The sequence below is a fragment of the Oncorhynchus keta genome, chromosome 27 (assembly GCF_023373465.1).
Source record: "Oncorhynchus keta strain PuntledgeMale-10-30-2019 chromosome 27, Oket_V2, whole genome shotgun sequence".
NCBI lineage: Eukaryota > Metazoa > Chordata > Actinopteri > Salmoniformes > Salmonidae > Oncorhynchus > Oncorhynchus keta.
The window spans coordinates 8,779,101-8,800,979 of record NC_068447.1 but is presented as its reverse complement, the minus strand read 5'-3'; the positions used below and the strand labels follow the sequence as shown (position 1 = coordinate 8,800,979).

Genomic DNA, 21,879 nt, shown 5'->3' with positions numbered 1-21,879 from the left:
CAACATGGTAGCAACACAACATGACAACAACATGGTAGCAACACAACATGACAACAACATGGTAGCAACACATGACAACAACATGGTCACAACACAACATGACAACAACATGGTAGCAACACATGACAACAACATGGTAGCAACACAACATGGTAGCAACACATGACAACAACATGGTCACAACACAACATGACAACAACATGGTAACAACATGGTAGCAACACAACATGACAACAACATGGTAACAACATGGTAGCAACACAACATGACAACAACATGGTAGCAACACATGACAACAACATGGTAGCAACACAACATAACAACACCATGGTAGCAACACATGACAACAACATGGTAGCAACACAACATGACAACAACATGGTAGCAACACAACATGACAACAACATGGTAGCAACACAACATAACAACAACATGGTAGCAACACAACATAACAACAACATGGTAGCAACACAACATGACAACAACATGGTAGCAACACAACATGACAACAACATGGTAGCAACACAACATAACAACAACATGGTAGCAACACAACATAACAACAACATGGTAGCAACACATGACAACAACATGGTAGCAAAACATGACAACAACATGGTAGCAACACATGACAACAACATGGTAGCATCACAACATGACAACAACATGGTAGCAACACAACATGACAACAACATGGTAGCAACACAACATGACAACAACATGGTAGCAACACAACATGACAACAACATGGAGCAACACAACATGACAACAACATGGTAGCAACACAACATAACAACAACATGGTAGCAACACAACATGACAACAACATGGTAGCAACACATGACAACAACATGGCAGCAACACAACATAACAACAACATGGTAGCAACACAACATGACAACAACATGGTAGCAACACAACATGACAACATGGTAGCAACACAACATAACAACAACATGGTAGCAACACAACATGACAACAACATGGTAGCAACACAACATAACAACATGGTAGCAACACAACATAACAACAACATGGTAGCAACAAAACATAACAACATGGTAGCAACACAACATGACAACAACATGGTAGTAACACAACATGACAACAACATGGTAGCAACACATGACAACAACATGGTAGCAACACAACATGACAACAACATGGTAGCAACACAACATGACAACAACAACATGGAACAACACAACATGACAACAACATGGAGCAACACAACATGACACCAACATGGTAGCAACACAACATGACAACAACATGGTAACAACACAACATGACAACAACATGGTAACAACACAACATGACAACAACATGGTAGCAACACAACATAACAACAACATGGTAGCAACACAACATGACAACAACATGGTAACAACACAACATGACAACAACATGGTAACAACACAACATGACAACAACATGGTAGCAACACAACATGACAACAACATGGTAACAACACAACATGACAACAACATGGAGCAACACAACATGACAACAACATGGTAGCAACACAACATGACAACAACATGGTAGCAACACAACATGACAACAACATGGTAGCAACACAACATGACAACAACATGGTAGCAACACAACATGACAACAACATGGTAGCACCACAACATGACAACAACATGGTAGCAACACATGACAACAACATGGTAGCAACACAACATGACAACAACATGGTAGCAACACAACATGACAACAACATGGTAGCAACACTACATGGTAGCAACACATCATGACAACAACATGGTAGCAACACAACACAACATGGTAGCAACACAACATGACAACAACATGGTAGCAAAACCACATGACAACAACATGGTAGCAACACATGACAACAACATGGTAGCATCACAACATGACAACAACATGGTAGCAACACCACATGACAACAACATGGTAGCAACACATGACAACAACATGGTAGCATCACAACATAACAACAACATGGTAGCAACACAACATAACAACAACATGGTAGCAACACAACATGACAACAACATGGTAGCAACACAACATAACAACAACATGGTAGCAGCACAACATGACAACACCATGGCAGCAACACAACATGACAACACCATGGCAGCAACACAACATGACAACACCATGGCAGCAACACAACATAACAACACCATGGCAGCAACACAACATAACAACAACATGGCAGCAACACAACATAACAACACCATGGCAGCAACACAACATGACAACACCATGGCAGCAACACAACATGGTAGCAACACAACATAACAACATCATGGCAGCAACACAACATAACAACAACATGGCAGCAACACAACATAACAACATCATGGCAGCAACACAACATAACAACAACATGGCAGCAACACAACATAACAACACCATGGCAGCAACACAACATGACAACACCATGGCAGCAACACAACATGACAACACCATGGCAGCAACACAACATAACAACACCATGGTAGCAACACAACATAACAACAACATGGCAGCAACACAACATAACAACAACATGGCAGCAACACAACATAACAACACCATGGCAGCAACACAACATGGCAGCAACACAACATAACAACAACATGGTAGCAACACAACATAACAACACCATGGCAGCAACACAACATGGTAGCAACACAACATAACAACAACATGGTAGCAACACATGACAACAACATGGCAGCAACACAACATGCTAGCAACACAACATAACAACAACATGGTAGCAACACAACATAACAACAACATGGTAGCAACACATGACAACAACATGGCAGCAACACAACATAACAACAACATGGTAGCAACACAACATGACAACAACATGGTAGCAACACAACATAACAACAACATGGTAACAACACAACATGACAACAACATGGTAGCAACACAACATGACAACAACATGGCAGCAACACAACATGACAACAACATGGTAGCAACACAACATGACAACAACATGGCAGCAACACAACATGACAACAACATGGTAGCAACACAACATGACAACAGCATGGTAGCAACACAACATGACAACAACATGGTAGCAACACAACATGACAACAACATGGCAGCAACACAACATAACAACAACATGGCAGCAGCACAACATAACAACAACATGGTAGCATCTAAACATGGTAGCACCTCACCATGGTACAAACATTATTGGGCACAAACAGCACAACGGTCAGTAAGGTAGAGACAACAATACATCACACAAAGCAGCCACAACAGTCAGTAGAGACAACAATACATCACACAAAGCAGCCACAACAGTCAGTAGAGACAACAATACATCACACAAAGCAGCCACAACAGTCAGTAAGGTAGAGACAACAATACATCACACAAAGCAGCCACAACGGTCAGTAGAGACAACAATACATCACACAAAGCAGCCACAACAGTCAGTAAGGTAGAGACAATAATACATCACACAAAGCAGCCACAACAGTCAGTAAGGTAGAGACAACAATACATCACACAAAGCAGCCACAACAGTCAGTAAGGTAGAGACAACAATACATCACACAAAGCAGCCACAACGGTCAGTAGAGACAACAATACATCACACAAAGCAGCCACAACAGTCAGTAGAGACAACAATACATCACACAAAGCAGCCACAACGATCAGTAAGGTAGAGACAACAATACATCACACAAAGCAGCCACAACAGTCAGTAAGGTAGAGACAACAATACATCACACAAAGCAGCCACAACGGTCAGTAGAGACAACAATACATCACACAAAGCAGCCACAACGGTCAGTAGAGACAACAATACATCACACAAAGCAGCCACAACGATCAGTAGAGACAACAATACATCACACAAAGCAGCCACAACAGTCAGTAAGGTAGAGCCAACAATACATCACACAAAGCAGCCACAACAGTCAGTAGAGACAACAATACATCACACAAAGCAGCCACAACAGTCAGTAGAGACAACAATACATCACACAAAGCAGCCACAACAGTCAGTAAGGTAGAGACAACAATACATCACACAAAGCAGCCACAACAGTCAGTAAGGTAGAGACAACAATACATCACACAAAGCAGCCACAACAGTCAGTAAGGTAGAGACAACAATACATCACACAAAGCAGCCACAACGATCAGTAAGGTAGAGACAACAATACATCACACAAAGCAGCCACAACAGTCAGTAAGGTAGAGACAACAATACATCACACAAAGCAGCCACAACAGTCAGTAAGGTAGAGACAATAATACATCACACAAAGCAGCCACAACAGTCAGTAAGGTAGAGACAACAATACATCACACAAAGCAGCCACAACAGTCAGTAAGGTAGAGACAACAATACATCACACAAAGCAGCCACAACGGTCAGTAGAGACAACAATACATCACACAAAGCAGCCACAACAGTCAGTAAGGTAGAGACAATAATACATCACACAAAGCAGCCACAACGATCAGTAAGGTAGAGACAACAATACATCACACAAAGCAGCCACAACAGTCAGTAAGGTAGACAACAATACATCACACAAAGCAGCCACAACGATCAGTAAGGTAGAGACAATAATACATCACACAAAGCAGCCACAACAGTCAGTAGAGACAACAATACATCACACAAAGCAGCCACAACAGTCAGTAAGGTAGAGACAACAATACATCACACAAAGCAGCCATAAAGATCAGTAAGGTAGAGACAACAATACATCACACAAAGCAGCCACAACAGTCAGTAAGGTAGACAACAATACATCACACAAAGCAGCCACAACAGTCAGTAGAGACAACAATACATCACACAAAGCAGCCACAACGGTCAGTAGAGACAACAATACATCACACAAAGCAGCCACAACAGTCAGTAAGGTAGAGACAACAATACATCACACAAAGCAGCCACAACAGTCAGTAGAGACAACAATACATCACACAAAGCAGCCACAACAGTCAGTAAGGTAGAGACAACAATACATCACACAAAACAGCCACAACAGTCAGTAGAGACAACAATACATCACACAAAGCAGCCACAACAGTCAGTAAGGTAGAGACAACAATACATCACACAAAGCAGCCACAACGATCAGTAAGGTAGAGACAACAATACATCACACAAAGCAGCCACAACAGTCAGTAAGGTAGAGACAATAATACATCACACAAAGCAGCCACAACAGTCAGTAAGGTAGAGACAACAATACATCACACAAAGCAGCCACAACAGTCAGTAAGGTAGAGACAACAATACATCACACAAAGCAGCCACAACGGTCAGTAGAGACAACAATACATCACACAAAGCAGCCACAACAGTCAGTAAGGTAGAGACAACAATACATCACACAAAGCAGCCACAACAGTCAGTAAGGTAGAGACAACAATACATCACACAAAGCAGCCACAACAGTCAGTAAGGTAGACAACAATACATCACACAAAGCAGCCACAACAGTCAGTAGAGACAACAATACATCACACAAAGCAGCCACAACGGTCAGTAGAGACAACAATACATCACACAAAGCAGCCACAACGATCAGTAGAGACAGCAATACATCACACAAAGCAGCCACAACAGTCAGTAGAGACAACAATACATCACACAAAGCAGCCACAACAGTCAGTAGAGACAACAATACATCACACAAAGCAGCCACAACAGTCAGTAAGGTAGAGACAACAATACATCACACAAAGCAGCCACAACAGTCAGTAAGGTAGAGACAACAATACATCACACAAAGCAGCCACAACAGTCAGTAAGGTAGAGACAACAATACATCACACAAAGCAGCCACAACAGTCAGTAAGGTAGAGACAACAATACATCACACAAAGCAGCCACAACAGTCAGTAAGGTAGAGACAACAATACATCACACAAAGCAGCCACAACAGTCAGTAAGGTAGAGACAACAATACATCACACAAAGCAGCCACAACGATCAGTAGAGACAACAATACATCACACAAAGCAGCCACAACAGTCAGTAGAGACAACAATACATTACACAAAGCAGCCACAACAGTCAGTAAGGTAGAGACAACAATACATCACACAAAGCAGCCACAACAGTCAGTAGAGACAACAATACATCACACAAAGCAGCCACAACAGTCAGTAAGGTAGAGACAACAATACATCACACAAAGCAGCCACAACGATCAGTAAGGTAGAGACAACAATACATCACACAAAGCAGCCACAACAGTCAGTAGAGACAACAATACATCACACAAAGCAGCCACAACAGTCAGTAGAGACAACAATACATCACACAAAGCAGCCACAACAGTCAGTAAGGTAGAGACAACAATACATCACACAAAGCAGCCACAACAGTCAGTAAGGTAGAGCCAACAATACATCACACAAAGCAGCCACAACAGTCAGTAGAGACAACAATACATCACACAAAGCAGCCACAACAGTCAGTAGAGACAACAATACATCACACAAAGCAGCCACAACAGTCAGTAAGGTAGAGACAACAATACATCACACAAAGCAGCCACAACAGTCAGTAAGGTAGAGACAACAATACATCACACAAAGCAGCCACAACAGTCAGTAAGGTAGAGACAACAATACATCACACAAAGCAGCCACAACAGTCAGTAAGGTAGAGACAACAATACATCACACAAAGCAGCCACAACAGTCAGTAAGGTAGAGACAACAATACATCACACAAAGCAGCCACAACAGTCAGTAAGGTAGACAACAATACATCACACAAAGCAGCCACAACAGTCAGTAAGAGTGTCCATGACAACAGGTTGGATTGATGAAGCAGGTTGGATTGATGAAGCAGGTTGGAGTGAAGAAGCAGGTTGGAGTGATGAAGCAGGTTGGAGTGATGAAGCAGGTTGGAGTGAAGAAGCAGGTTGGAGTGATGAAGCAGGTTGGAGTGATGAAGCAGGTTGGATTGATGAAGCAGGTTGGAGTGATGAAGCAGGTTGGAGTGATGAAGCAGGTTGGAGTGATGAAGCAGGTTGGAGTGATGAAGCAGGTTGGAGTGATGAAGCAGGTTGGAGTGATGAAGCAGGTTGGATTGATGAAGCAGGTTGGAGTGATGAAGCAGGTTGGAGTGATGAAGCAGGTTGGAGTGATGAAGCAGGTTGGAGTGATGAAGCAGGTTGGCGTGATGAAGCAGGTTGGCGTGAAGAAGCAGGTTGGAGTGATGAAGCAGGTTGGAGTGATGAAGCAGGTTGGATTGATGAAGCAGGTTGAAGAAGCAGGTTGGAGTGATGAAGCAGGTTGGAGTGATGAAGCAGGTTGGATTGATGAAGCAGGTTGGATTGATGAAGCAGGTTGGAGTGAAGAAGCAGGTTGGAGTGATGAAGCAGGTTGGAGTGATGAAGCAGTTGGGAGTGATGAAGCAGGTTGGATTGATGAAGCAGGTTGGAGTGATGAAGCAGGTTGGAGTGATGAAGCAGGTTGGAGTGATGAAGCAGGTTGGAGTGATGAAGCAGGTTGGAGTGATGAAGCAGGTTGGAGTGATGAAGCAGGTTGGAGTGATGAAGCAGGTTGGATTGATGAAGCAGGTTGGAGTGATGAAGCAGGTTGGATTGATGAAGCAGGTTGGAGTGATGAAGCAGGTTGGATTGATGAAGCAGGTTGGAGTGATGAAGCAGGTTGGAGTGATGAAGCAGGTTGGAGTGATGAAGCAGGTTGGAGTGATGAAGCAGGTTGGAGTGATGAAGCAGGTTGGAGTGATGAAGCAGGTTGGATTGATGAAGCAGGTTGGATTGATGAAGCAGGTTGGAGTGATGAAGCAGGTTGGAGTGATGAAGCAGGTTGGATTCATGAAGCAGGTTGGAGTGATGAAGCAGGTTGGAGTGAAGAAGCAGGTTGGAGTGATGAAGCAGATTGGATTCATGAAGCAGGTTGGAGTGATGAAGCAGATTGGATTCATGAAGCAGGTTGGAGTGATGAAGCAGATTGGATTCATGAAGCAGGTTGGAGTGATGAAGCAGGTTGGAGTGATGAAGCAGGTTGGAGTGATGAAGCAGGTTGGATTGATGAAGCAGGTTGGAGTGATGAAGCAGGTTGGATTGATGAAGCAGGTTGGAGTGATGAAGCAGGTTGGATTGATGAAGCAGGTTGGATTGATAAAGCAGGTTGGATTGATGAAGCAGGTTGGAGTGATGAAGCAGGTTGGAGTGATGAAGCAGGTTGGACTTGGTGTTCAGTGTTTTTGGGGTAATGCTCTCTGTTATCTCCAACTCATATTAGACATCACAGAACCGAATGAATGTTCCATGGTTGTTTTGCTACCTACCTTACCTACCGGTCATCGTGGCTCACAGTTAACTGGCTCCGGAAGCTTACACCTGAAACGTTCTGTCTGCATCCCAAATGACACCCTGTTCCCTACTCTTGACCAGAGCCATATGGCACTACTTTAAACCAGAGCCCTATTCCCTGTAAAGTGCACTACTTTAGACCAGAGCCCTATGGCACCCTATTCCCTATATAGTGCACTACTTTAAACCAGAGCCCTATTCCCTGTATAGTGCACTACTTTAGACCAGAGCCCTATGGCACCCTATTCCCTATATAGTGCACTATTCCCTTTAAACCTTTAGAGCCCTATTCCCTGTATAGTGCACTACTTTAGACCAGAGCCTATGGCACCCTATTCCCTATATAGTGCACTACTTTAGACCAGAGCCCTATTCCTATGGCAGAGACCTATTCCCTATATAGTGCACTTTTGACCAGAGCCCTATTCCCTATATAGTGCACTACTTTAGACTTTAGACCAGAGCCCTATTCCCTGTATAGTGCACTACTTTAAACCAGAGCCCTATTCCCTGTAAAGTGCACTACTTTAGACCAGAGCCCTATGGCACCCTATTCCCTATATAGTGCACTACTTTAAACCAGAGCCCTATTCCCTGTATAGTGCACTACTTTAGACCAGAGCCCTATTCCCTGTAAAGTGCACTACTTTAGACCAGAGCCCTATGGCACCCTATTCCCTATATAGTGCACTACTTTAGACCAGAGCCCTATTCCCTGTATAGTGCACTACTTTAGACCAGAGCCCTATTCCCTGTATAGTGCACTACTTTAGACCAGAGCCCTATTCCCTGTATAGTGCACTACTTTAGACCAGAGCCCTATACCCTATATAGTGCACTACTTTAGACCAGAGCCCTATTCCCTGTATAGTGCACTACTTTAGACCAGAGCCCTATACCCTATATAGTGCACTACTTTAGACCAGAACCCTATTCCCTGTATAGTACACTACTTTAGACCAGAGCCCTAAGCGGATAGTGCACTATATAACAAATAGGGTGCCATTTGAGACGTACCCACTGTAATATTTCACCTCGCTGAACACACCCCTTACTTCCACAATGCTTCGTGTTGATTGGCTCTCCCTCTCTGAGTGGGCGTGTCCCTGTCATAGCAACTGGTTTGATGTAACTCCGCTGTCTAAATCAAAACAGAGTTGAGCCTGAAACTATAATACCTGTTGGAATATGCTGCTCTCTCTTGATGCTATATTACTGAAGAGGAGAATGCCCGTTAAATGTGTGATGGCTTCTATCGGTGGAGAGAAGGCAACGAGAGAGTGAAGGGGAGAGAATCTGTGGTGTGTAGTTGTGATGTGTTGATAATGTGTGAGTGTGTAGTTGTGATGTGTTGATAATGTGTGAGTGTGTAGTTGTGATGTGTTGATAATGTGTGAGTGTGTAGTTGTGATGTGTTGATAATGTGTGAGTGTGTAGTTGTGATGTGTTGATAATGTGTGTGTGTGTAGTTGTGATGTGTTGATAATGTGTGAGTGTGTAGTTGTGATGTGTTGATAATGTGTGAGTGTGTAGTTGTGATGTGTTGATAATGTTGAGTGTGTAGTTGTGATGTGTTGATAATGTGTGAGTGTGTAGTTGTGATGTGTTGATAATGTGTGAGTGTGTAGTTGTGATGTGTTGATAATGTGAGTGTGTAGTTGTGATGTGTTGATAATGTGTGAGTGTGTAGTTGTGATGTGTTGATAATGTGAGTGTGTGGTTGTGATGTGTTGATAATGTGTGAGTGTGTAGTTGTGATGTGTTGATAATGTGAGTGTGTAGTGTTGATAATGTGATGTGTTTGATGTGATAATGATAATGTGTGAGTGTGTAGTTGTGATGTGTTGATAATGTGTGAGTGTGTATGTGTTGATAATGTGTGAGTGTGATGTGATTGATAATGTGAGTGTGTAGTTGTGATGTGTTGATAATGTGTGTGTGTGTAGTTGTGATGTGTTGATAATGTGTGAGTGTGTAGTTGTGATGTGTTGATAATGTGTGAGTGTGTAGTTGTGATGTGTTGATAATGTGTGAGTGTGTGGTTGTGATGTGTTGATAATGTGAGTGTGTGGTTGTGATGTGTTGATAATGTGTGAGTGTGTAGTTGTGATGTGTTGATAATGTGTGAGTGTGTGGTTGTGATGTGTTGATAATGTGTGAGTGTGTAGTTGTGATGTGGTGTGTAGTTGTGATGTGTTGATAATGTGTGAGTGTGTAGTTGTGATGTGGTGTGTGGTTGTGATGTGTTGATAATGTGTGAGTGTGTAGTTGTGATGTGTTGATAATGTGTGTTGAGTGTGTGTGTAGTTGTGAGTGTTGTGATGTGTGTAGTTGTGATGTGTTGATAATGTGAGTGTGTGTGAGTGTGATAATGATGTGTTGATAATGTGTGAGTGTGTAGTTGTGATGTGTTGATAATGTGTGAGTGTGTAGTTGTACTGTTGTTGATAATGTGTGAGTGTGTAGTTGTGATTATAATGATGTGTAGTTGTGATGTCATAATGTGTGATGTGTGTTGTGATGTGTTGATAATGTGTGAGTGTGTACATGTGTTGATAATGTGTGAGTGTGTAGTTGTGATGTGTGATAATGTAGTACAGTAGTGTATTGTGATGTGTTGATAATGTGTGAGTGTGTTGACAGTAGTCATGTTGTTGTGATGTGTTGATAATGTGTGAGTGTGTAGTTGTGATGTGTGATAATGTGTGAGTGTGTAGTTGTGATGTGTTGATAATGTGTGATGTTGTTGTGATGTGTTGATAATGTGTGAGTGTGTAGTTGTGATGTGTTGATAATGTGTGAGTGTGTAGTAGTCATGTTGTTGTATGTGTTGATAATGTGTGAGTGTGTAGTTGTTGTGTTGAGTACATGTGTTGAGTCATGTTGTTGTGATGTGTTGATAATGTAGTCATGTTGATAATGTGTGAGTGTGTGGTCATAATGTGTTGATAATGTGTGAGTGTGTAGTTGTAGTCATGTTGTTGTGAGTACATGTATAATGTGTGTTGTTTGTGATGTGTTGATAATGTGTGTAGTTGTGAGTGGTAGTGTGTGATGTGGTGTGATGTGTATAATGTGTGAGTGTGTGGTTGTGATGTGTTGATAATGTGTGAGTGTTGTATGTGTTGATAATGTGTGAGTCATGTTGTGTGTAGTGTGAGTGTGTGTGTTGATAATGTGTGATGTTGTTGTGATGTGTTGATAATGTGTGAGTGTGTAGTTGTGATGTGTTGTGTATAATGTGTGTGTGTAGTTGTGATGTGTTGATAATGTGTGATGTTGTTGTGATGTGTTGATAATGTGTGAGTGTGTATGTGATGTGTTGATAATGTGTGACAGTAGTGTAGTTGTGATGTTGTAATGTGTGAGTGTGTACAGTAGTAATGTGTGTGTGTAGTTGTGATGTGTGTGATAGTCATGTTGTTGTTGTGATGTATAATGTGTGAGTGTGTAGTTGTGATGTTGTTGAGTAATAGTCATGTTGTTGTGTGATGTACATAATGTAGTCATGTTGTTATAGTACAGTAGTCATGTTTGTGAGTACAGTAGTCATGTTGTTGTGATGTGTTGATAATGTGTCATGTTGTTGTGATGTGTTGATAATGTGTGACAGTAGTCATGTTGTCATTTGATAATGTACAGTAGTCATGTTTGATAGTACAGTAGTCATGTTGTAGTACAGTAATGTCATGTTGTTGTAGTACAATGTAGTCATGTTTGTGATGTACAGTAGTCATGTTGTAGTACAGTAGTCATGTTGTTGTAGTATGTGTTGAGTAGTCATGTTGTAGTACAGTAGTCATGTTGTTGTGATGTACAATGTAGTCATGTTGTTGTAGTACAGTAGTCATGTTGTAGTTGTGATGTTGTTGTAGTCATGTTGTTGTAGTCATGTTGATAGTAGTCATGTTGTAGTACACAGTAGTCATGTTGTTGTTGTACAGTAGTCAGTACAGTAGTCATGTTGTTGTGAGTACAGTAGTCATGTTGTTGTAGTACAGTAGTCATGTTGTTGTACAGTAGTCATGTGTTGTAGTACAGTAGTCATGTTGTGTAGTACAGTAGTCATGTTGTTGTAGTACAGTAGTCATGTTGTTGTAGTACAGTAGTCATGTTGTAGTACAGTAGTCATGTTGTTGTAGTCATGTTGTAGTAGTCAGTAGTCATGTTGTAGTAGTACAGTAGTCATGTTGTTGTAGTACAGTAGTCATGTTGTAGTTGTAGTCATGTGTTGTAGTACAGTAGTCATGTTGTAGTACAGTAGTGTGTAGTACAGTAGTCATGTTGTTGATAGTACAGTAGTCATGTTGTTGTAGTACAGTAGTCATGTTGTTGTAGTACAGTAGTCATGTTGTAGTAGTAGTAGTCATGTTGTTGTAGTACAGTAGTCATGTTGTTGTAGTAGTCATGTTGTTGTAGTACAGTCATGTTGTTGTAGTACAGTAGTCATGTTGTTGTAGTACAGTAGTCATGTTGTTGTAGTACAGTAGTCATGTTGTAGTACAGTAGTCATGTTGTTGTACAGTAGTCATGTTGTAGTACAGTAGTCATGTTGTTGTACAGTAGTCACAGTAGTCATGTTGTTGTACAGTAGTCATGTTGTAGTACAGTAGTCATGTTGTTGTAGTACAGTAGTCATGTTGTAGTACAGTAGTCATGTTGTTGTAGTACAGTAGTCATGTTGTTGTACAGTAGTCATGTTGTAGTACAGTAGTCATGTTGTTGTAGTACAGTAGTCATGTTGTTGTGTAGTCATGTTGTTGTAGTACAGTAGTCATGTTGTAGTACAGTAGTCATGTTGTTGTAGTACAGTAGTCATGTCATGTTGTAGTACAGTAGTCATGTTGTAGTACAGTAGTCATGTTGTTACAGTACAGTAGTCATGTTGTTGTAGTACAGTAGTCATGTTGTTGTAGTACAGTAGTCATGTTGTTGTAGTACAGTAGTCATGTTGTTGTAGTACAGTAGTCATGTTGTTGTAGTAGTCAGTAGTCATGTTGTTGTAGTACAGTAGTCATGTTGTAGTACAGTAGTCATGTTGTAGTACAGTAGTCATGTTGTTGTAGTACAGTAGTCATGTTGTTACAGTAGTCATGTTGTAGTAGTACAGTAGTCATGTTGTAGTACAGTAGTCATGTTGTTGTAGTACAGTAGTCATGTTGTTGTACAGTAGTCATGTTGTTGTAGTAGTCATGTTGTTGTAGTACAGTAGTCATGTTGTTGTAGTACAGTAGTCATGTTGTTGTAGTAGTCATGTTGTTGTAGTACAGTAGTCATGTTGTAGTACAGTAGTCATGTTGTAGTACAGTAGTCATGTTGTTGTAGTACAGTAGTCATGTTGTTGTAGTACAGTAGTCATGTTGTTGTAGTACAGTAGTCATGTTGTAGTACAGTAGTCATGTTGTTGTAGTACAGTAGTCATGTTGTTGTACAGTAGTCATGTTGTTGTAGTAGTCATGTTGTTGTAGTACAGTAGTCATGTTGTTGTAGTACAGTAGTCATGTTGTAGTACAGTAGTCATGTTGTTGTAGTACAGTAGTCATGTTGTAGTACAGTAGTCATGTTGTTGTTGTACAGTAGTCATGTTGTAGTACAGTAGTCATGTTGTTGTTGTACAGTAGTCATGTTGTTGTAGTCATGTTGTTGTAGTACAGTAGTCATGTTGTAGTACAGTAGTCATGTTGTAGTACAGTAGTCATGTTGTAGTAGTCAGTTGTTGTAGTAGTCATGTTGTAGTACAGTAGTCATGTTGTAGTACAGTAGTCATGTTGTTGTAGTACAGTAGTCATGTTGTTGTAGTACAGTAGTCATGTTGTAGTACAGTAGTCATGTACAGTAGTCATAGTCATGTTGTAGTACAGTAGTCATGTTGTTGTAGTACAGTAGTCATGTTGTTGTAGTACAGTAGTCATGTTGTAGTACAGTAGTCATGTTGTTGTTGTACAGTAGTCATGTTGTTGTACAGTAGTCATAGTAGTACAGTAGTCATGTTGTAGTACAGTAGTCATGTTGTAGTACAGTAGTCATGTAGTCATGTTGTAGTACAGTAGTCATGTTGTTGTAGTACAGTAGTCATGTTGTTGTAGTACAGTAGTCATGTTGTTGTAGTACAGTAGTCATGTTGTAGTACAGTAGTCATGTTGTTGTAGTACAGTAGTCATGTTGTTGTAGTACAGTAGTCATGTTGTTGTAGTACAGTAGTCATGTTGTTGTACAGTAGTCATGTTGTTGTAGTACAGTAGTCATGTTGTTGTAGTACAGTAGTCATGTTGTTGTAGTACAGTAGTCATGTTGTTGTACAGTAGTCATGTTGTTGTAGTACAGTAGTCATGTTGTAGTAGTCATGTTGTAGTACAGTAGTCATGTGTTGTAGTACAGTAGTCATGTTGTAGTACAGTAGTCATGTTGTTGTAGTACAGTAGTCATGTTGTTGTAGTACATGTTGTAGTACAGTAGTCATGTTGTTGTACAGTAGTCATGTTGTTGTAGTACAGTAGTCATGTTGTTGTAGTACAGTAGTCATGTTGTTGTAGTACAGTAGTCATGTTGTTGTAGTACAGTAGTCATGTTGTTGTAGTACAGTAGTCATGTTGTTGTACATGTTGTTGTAGTACAGTAGTCATGTTGTAGTACAGTAGTCATGTTGTAGTACAGTAGTCATGTCATGTTGTTGTAGTACAGTAGTCATGTTGTAGTACAGTAGTCATGTTGTAGTACAGTAGTCATGTTGTTGTAGTACAGTAGTCATGTTGTTGTAGTACAGTAGTCATGTTGTAGTACAGTAGTCATGTTGTTGTACAGTAGTCATAGTACAGTAGTCATGTTGTTGTAGTACAGTAGTCATGTTGTTGTAGTACAGTAGTCATGTTGTATGTAGTCATGTTGTTGTAGTACAGTAGTCATGTTGTTGTAGTACAGTAGTCATGTTGTTGTAGTCATGTTGTAGTACAGTAGTCATGTTGTTGTAGTACAGTAGTCATGTTGTTGTAGTACAGTAGTCATGTTGTTGTAGTACAGTAGTCATGTTGTTGTAGTACAGTAGTCATGTTGTAGTACAGTAGTCATGTTGTTGTAGTACAGTAGTCATGTTGTAGTACAGTAGTCATGTTGTTGTAGTACAGTAGTCATGTTGTTGTAGTACAGTAGTCATGTTGTAGTACAGTAGTCATGTTGTAGTACAGTAGTCATGTTGTAGTACAGTAGTCATGTTGTTGTAGTACAGTAGTCATGTTGTTGTAGTACAGTAGTCATGTTGTAGTACAGTAGTCATGTTGTAGTACAGTAGTCATGTTGTTGTAGTACAGTAGTCATGTTGTACAGTAGTCATGTTGTTGTAGTACAGTAGTCATGTTGTTGTACAGTAGTCATGTTGTAGTACAGTAGTCATGTTGTTGTACAGTAGTCATGTTGTTGTACAGTAGTCATGTTGTTGTAGTACAGTAGTCATGTTGTTGTAGTACAGTAGTCATGTTGTTGTTGTAGTACAGTAGTCATGTTGTTACAGTAGTCATGTTGTTGTAGTACAGTAGTCATGTTGTTGTAGTACAGTAGTCATGTTGTTGTAGTACAGTAGTCATGTTGTTGTACAGTAGTCATGTTGTTGTAGTACAGTAGTCATGTTGTTGTAGTACAGTAGTCATGTTGTAGTAGTAGTCAGTAGTCATGTTGTTGTAGTACAGTAGTCATGTTGTTGTAGTACAGTAGTCATGTTGTTGTAGTACAGTAGTCATGTTGTTGTAGTACAGTAGTCATGTTGTTTTAGTACAGTAGTCATGTTGTTGTCATAGTCATGTTGTAGTACAGTAGTCATGTTGTTGTAGTACAGTAGTCATGTTGTTGTAGTACAGTAGTCATGTTGTAGTACAGTAGTCATGTTGTTGTAGTACAGTAGTCATGTTGTTGTAGTACAGTAGTCATGTTGTTGTAGTACAGTAGTCATGTTGTAGTACAGTAGTCATGTTGTAGTACAGTAGTCATGTTGTTACAGTAGTACAGTAGTCATGTTGTTGTAGTACAGTAGTCATGTTGTAGTACAGTAGTCATGTTGTTGTAGTACAGTAGTCATGTTGTTGTAGTACAGTAGTCATGTTGTTGTAGTACAGTAGTCATGTTGTAGTACAGTAGTCATGTTGTTGTAGTACAGTAGTCATGTTGTTGTAGTACAGTAGTCATGTTGTTGTAGTAGTCATGTTGTTGTAGTCAGTAGTCATGTTGTAGTACAGTAGTCATGTTGTAGTACAGTAGTCATGTTGTTGTAGTACAGTAGTCATGTTGTAGTACAGTAGTCATGTTGTTGTAGTAGTCAGTAGTCATGTTGTTGTAGTACAGTAGTCATGTTGTTGTAGTACAGTAGTCATGTTGTAGTACAGTAGTCATGTTGTTGTAGTACAGTAGTCATGTTGTTGTAGTAGTCAGTAGTCATGTTGTTGTAGTACAGTAGTCATGTTGTTGTAGTACAGTAGTCATGTTGTTGTAGTACAGTAGTCATGTTGTAGTACAGTAGTCATGTTGTTGTAGTACAGTAGTCATGTTGTTGTAGTACAGTAGTCATGTTGTTGTAGTACAGTAGTCATGTTGTTGTAGTACAGTAGTCATGTTGTTGTAGTACAGTAGTCATGTTGTTGTAGTACAGTAGTCATGTTGTTGTAGTACAGTAGTCATGTTGTTGTAGTACAGTAGTCATGTTGTTGTAGTACAGTAGTCATGTTGTTGTAGTACAGTAGTCATGTTGTTGTAGTACAGTAGTCATGTTGTAGTACAGTAGTCATGTTGTTGTAGTACAGTAGTCATGTTGTTGTAGTACAGTAGTCATGTTGTTGTAGTACAGTAGTCATGTTGTAGTACAGTAGTCATGTTGTTGTAGTACAGTAGTCATGTTGTTGTAGTACAGTAGTCATGTTGTAGTACAGTAGTCATGTTGTTGTCATGTTGTTGTAGTACAGTAGTCATGTTGTTGTAGTACAGTAGTCATGTTGTTGTAGTACAGTAGTCATGTTGTAGTACAGTAGTCATGTTGTTAGTCATGTTGTAGTACAGTAGTCATGTTGTTGTAGTACAGTAGTCATGTTGTTGTACAGTAGTCATGTTGTCATCATGTTGTTGTAGTACAGTAGTCATGTTGTAGTACAGTAGTCATGTTGTTGTAGTACAGTAGTCATGTTGTTGTAGTACAGTAGTCATGTTGTTGTAGTACAGTAGTCATGTTGTAGTACAGTAGTCATGTTGTTGTAGTACAGTCATGTTGTTGTAGTACAGTAGTCATGTTGTTGTAGTACAGTAGTCATGTTGTCATGTTGTACAGTAGTCATGTTGTTGTAGTACAGTAGTCATGTTGTTGTAGTACAGTAGTCATGTTGTTGTAGTACAGTAGTCATGTTGTTGTAGTACAGTAGTCATGTTGTTGTAGTACAGTAGTCATGTTGTTGTAGTACAGTAGTCATGTTGTTGTAGTACAGTAGTCATGTTGTTGTAGTACAGTAGTCATGTTGTTGTACAGTAGTCATGTTGTTGTAGTACAGTAGTCATGTTGTTGTAGTACAGTAGTCATGTTGTTGTAGTACAGTAGTCATGTTGTTGTAGTACAGTAGTCATGTTGTTGTAGTACAGTAGTCATGTTGTTAGTACAGTAGTCATGTTGTTGTACAGTAGTCATGTTGTTGTAGTACAGTAGTCATGTTGTTGTAGTACAGTAGTCATGTTGTTGTAGTACAGTAGTCATGTTGTTGTAGTAGTCATGTTGTTGTAGTCATGTTGTTGTAGTACAGTAGTCATGTTGTTGTAGTACAGTAGTCATGTTGTAGTACAGTAGTCATGTTGTTGTAGTACAGTAGTCATGTTGTAGTACAGTAGTCATGTTGTTGTAGTACAGTAGTCATGTTGTTGTACAGTAGTCATGTTGTAGTACAGTAGTCATGTTGTTGTACAGTAGTCATGTTGTTGTAGTACAGTAGTCATGTTGTTGTAGTACAGTAGTCATGTTGTAGTACAGTAGTCATGTTGTTGTAGTACAGTAGTCATGTTGTTGTAGTACAGTAGTCATGTTGTTGTAGTACAGTAGTCATGTTGTTGTACAGTAGTCATGTTGTAGTACAGTAGTCATGTTGTAGTACAGTAGTCATGTTGTAGTACAGTAGTCATGTTGTTGTAGTACAGTAGTCATGTTGTTGTAGTACAGTAGTCATGTTGTTGTAGTACAGTAGTCATGTTGTTGTACAGTAGTCATGTTGTTGTAGTACAGTAGTCATGTTGTTGTAGTACAGTAGTCATGTTGTTGTAGTACAGTAGTCATGTTGTAGTACAGTAGTCATGTTGTAGTACAGTAGTCATGTTGTAGTACAGTAGTCATGTTGTAGAACAGTAGTCATGTTGTTGTAGTACAGTAGTCATGTTGTTGTAGTACAGTAGTCATGTTGTAGTACAGTAGTCATGTTGTAGTACAGTAGTCATGTTGTAGAACAGTAGTCATGTTGTTGTAGTACAGTAGTCATGTTGTTGTAGTACAGTAGTCATGTTGTAGTACAGTAGTCATGTTGTAGTACAGTAGTCATGTTGTAGTACAGTAGTCATGTTGTACTACAGTAGTCATGTTGTTGTAGTACAGTAGTCATGTGTTGTTGTTGTAGTACAGTAGTCATGTTGTAGTACAGTAGTCATGTTGTAGTACAGTAATAATGTGTCATAGTGGATGGCTCGTAGTGTCACTTAATTATGTTTACTGTTCTGGGTGGCAAGTAGTGTTACTTTAGTATGTTTACTATATTGGATGGCTAGTAGTGTCACTTTAGTATTTTTACTATTGTGGATGGCTAGTAGTGTCACTTTAGTGTGTTTAGTATAGTGGATGGCTAGTAGTGTCACTTTAGTATTTTTACTATAGTGGATGGCAAGTAGTGTCACTTTAGTATTTTTACTATAGTGGATGGCTAGTAGTGTCACTTTAGTATTTTTACTATAGTGGATGGCTAGTAGTGTCACTTTAGTATTTTACTATTGTAGATGGCAAGTAGTGTCACTTTAGTATTTTTACTATAGTGGATGGCAAGTAGTGTCACTCACTTTAGTATGTTTACTATAGTGGATGGCTAGTAGTGTCACTTTAGTATGTTTACTATAGTGGATGGCTAGTAGTGTCACTTTAGTATGTTTACTATAGTGGATGGCTAGTAGTGTCACTTTAGTATGTTTACTATAGTGGATGGCTAGTAGTGTCACTTTAGTATGTTTACTATTGTAGATGGCAAGTAGTGTCACTTTAGTATGTTTACTATAGTGGATGGCTAGTAGTGTCACTTTAGTATGTTTACTATTGTAGATGGCAAGTAGTGTCACTTTAGTATGTTTACTATAGTGGATGGCTAGTAGTGTCACTTTAGTATGTTTACTATTGTAGATGGCAAGTAGTGTCACTTTAGTATGTTTACTATAGTGGATGGCTAGTAGTGTCACTTTAGTATGTTTACTATAGTGGATGGCTAGTAGTGTCACTTTAGTATGTTTACTATAGTGGATGGCTAGTAGTGTCACTTTAGTATGTTTACTATAGTGGATGGCTAGTAGTGTCACTTTAGTATGTTTACTATTGTAGATGGCTAGTAGTGTCACTTTAGTATGTTTACTATAGTGGATGGCTAGTAGTGTCACTTTAGTATGTTTACTATAGTGGATGGCTAGTAGTGTCACTTTAGTATGTTTACTATAGTGGATGGCTAGTAGTGTCACTTTAGTGTGTTTACTATAGTGGATGGCTAGTAGTGTCACTTTAGTGTGTTTAGTATAGTGGATGGCTAGTAGTGTCACTTTAGTATGTTTACTATAGTGGATGGCTAGTAGTGTCACTTTAGTATGTTTACTATAGTGGATGGCTAGTAGTGTCACTTTAGTATGTTTACTATAGTGGATGGCTAGTAGTGTCACTTTAGTATGTTTACTATAGTGGATGGCTAGTAGTGTCACTTAAGTATGTTTACTATAGTGGATGGCTAGTAGTGTCACTTTAGTGTGTTTACTATAGTGGTTGGCTAGTAGTGTCACTTTAGTGTGTTTACTATAGTGGATGGCTAATATGTTCGTTGCTCCTGGCTCAGCTGTTTTGTTGGTAGTTACCGACCGGCCCCATGTTGTGAATAGATCTGTTCTGCTGTCTAACACTGTGTGTGTATGTGTGAGGGAGAAGGAGAGAGAGAGAGGGAGAGAGGGAGGTGGAGAGTGAGAGGAGAGCATACAGTATGTAAATAGAGAGATAGGGAGAGCGAGAAGGAGGGAGAGCGAGAAGGAGGGAGAGCGAGAAGGGGAGAGACATATAAAGAGAGAGGGGGGAGAGATAGAGTGATACAAAGAGAGGGGAGGAGAGAGAGTGATACAAAGAGAGAGGGAGGAGAGATAGAGTGATGTGAGAGAGGGAGGAGAGATAGAGTGATACAAAGAGAGAGGGGAGAGATAGAGAGATACAAAGAGAGAGGGGGAGAGATAGAGAGATACACAGAGAGAGGGGGAGAGATAGAGAGATACAAAGAGAGAGGGGGAGAGATAGAGAGATACACAGAGAGAGGGGGAGAGATAGAGTGATACAAAGAGAGAGGGAGGAGAGATAGAGAGATACAAAGAGAGAGGGAGGAGAGATAGAGTGATACAAAGAGAGAGGAGGAGAGATAGAGTGATACAAAGAGAGGGGGGAGAGATAGAGAGATACAAAGAGAGAGGGGGAGAGATAGAGTGATACAAAGAGAGAGGGAGGAGAGATAGAGTGATAAAAAGAGAGAGGGAGGAGAGATAGAGAGATACAAAGAGAGAGGGGGAGAGATAGAGTGATACAAAGAGAGAGGAGGAGAGAGAGATACAAAGAGAGAGGGGGGAGAGATAGAGTGATACAAAGAGAGAGGGAGGAGAGATAGAGAGATACAAAGAGAGAGGGAGGAGAGATAGAGTGATACAAAGAGAGAGGGGGGAGAGATAGAGTGATACAAAGAGAGAGGGGGAGAGATAGAGTGATACAAAGAGAGAGGGAGGAGAGATAGAGTGATACAAAGAGAGAGGGAGGAGAGATAGAGTGATACAAAGAGAGAGGGAGGAGAGATAGAGTGATACAAAGAGAGAGGGAGGAGAGATAGAGTGATACAAAGAGAGAGGGAGGAGAGATAGAGTGATACAAAGAGAGAGGGAGGAGAGATAGAGTGTGTGTGAGAGAGGGAGGAGAGATAGAGTGATACAAAGAGAGAGGGAGGAGAGATAGAGTGATACAAAGAGAGAGGGAGGAGAGATAGAGTGATACAAAGAGAGAGGGGGGAGAGATAGAGTGATACAAAGAGAGAGGGAGGAGAGATAGAGTGATACAAAGAGAGAGGGGGGAGAGATAGAGTGATACAAAGAGAGAGGGAGGAGAGATAGAGAGATACAAAGAGAGAGGGAGGAGAGATAGAGAGGGGGAGAGATACACAGAGAGAGGGGGAGAGATAGAGTGATACAAAGAGAGAGGGGGAGATAGAGAGATACACAGAGAGAGGGGGAGAGATAGAGTGATACAAAGAGAGATAGAGAGATACAAAGAGAGGAGGAGAGA

At 40.2% G+C, this 21,879-nt stretch overlaps 1 protein-coding gene and 1 long non-coding RNA gene across 11 annotated transcripts in view; both read left to right on the top strand.

Annotated features, from left to right (window-relative positions):
* Nucleotides 1-3,222: 3,222 nt before the first annotated feature.
* LOC127912419 (uncharacterized) lies at nt 3,223-6,730 on the top strand. 10 transcript variants are annotated; one of them, XR_008082405.1, is made up of 6 exons: nt 3,793-4,106; nt 4,154-4,247; nt 4,882-4,970; nt 5,337-5,430; nt 5,686-5,962; nt 6,319-6,730. It is a non-coding gene; the product is annotated as an uncharacterized LOC127912419 (long non-coding RNA). The 10 variants fall into 10 exon arrangements; XR_008082412.1 differs by lacking the exons at nt 3,793-4,106; nt 4,154-4,247 and adding an exon at nt 3,453-3,530; XR_008082407.1 differs by lacking the exon at nt 4,154-4,247 and having other exon boundaries at nt 3,793-4,059.
* A 90-nt stretch (nt 6,731-6,820) lies between these two features.
* LOC118382646 (IQ motif and SEC7 domain-containing protein 2-like) overlaps nt 6,821-21,879 on the top strand; it is a 44,791-nt gene continuing 29,732 nt past the window's right edge. The window contains exons 1-2 of the mRNA XM_052482630.1: nt 6,821-7,225; nt 7,329-8,102. Of these exons, the coding sequence (XP_052338590.1) occupies nt 6,821-7,225; nt 7,329-8,102 (1,179 nt within the window). The remainder of the gene's footprint in view (nt 7,226-7,328; nt 8,103-21,879) is intronic.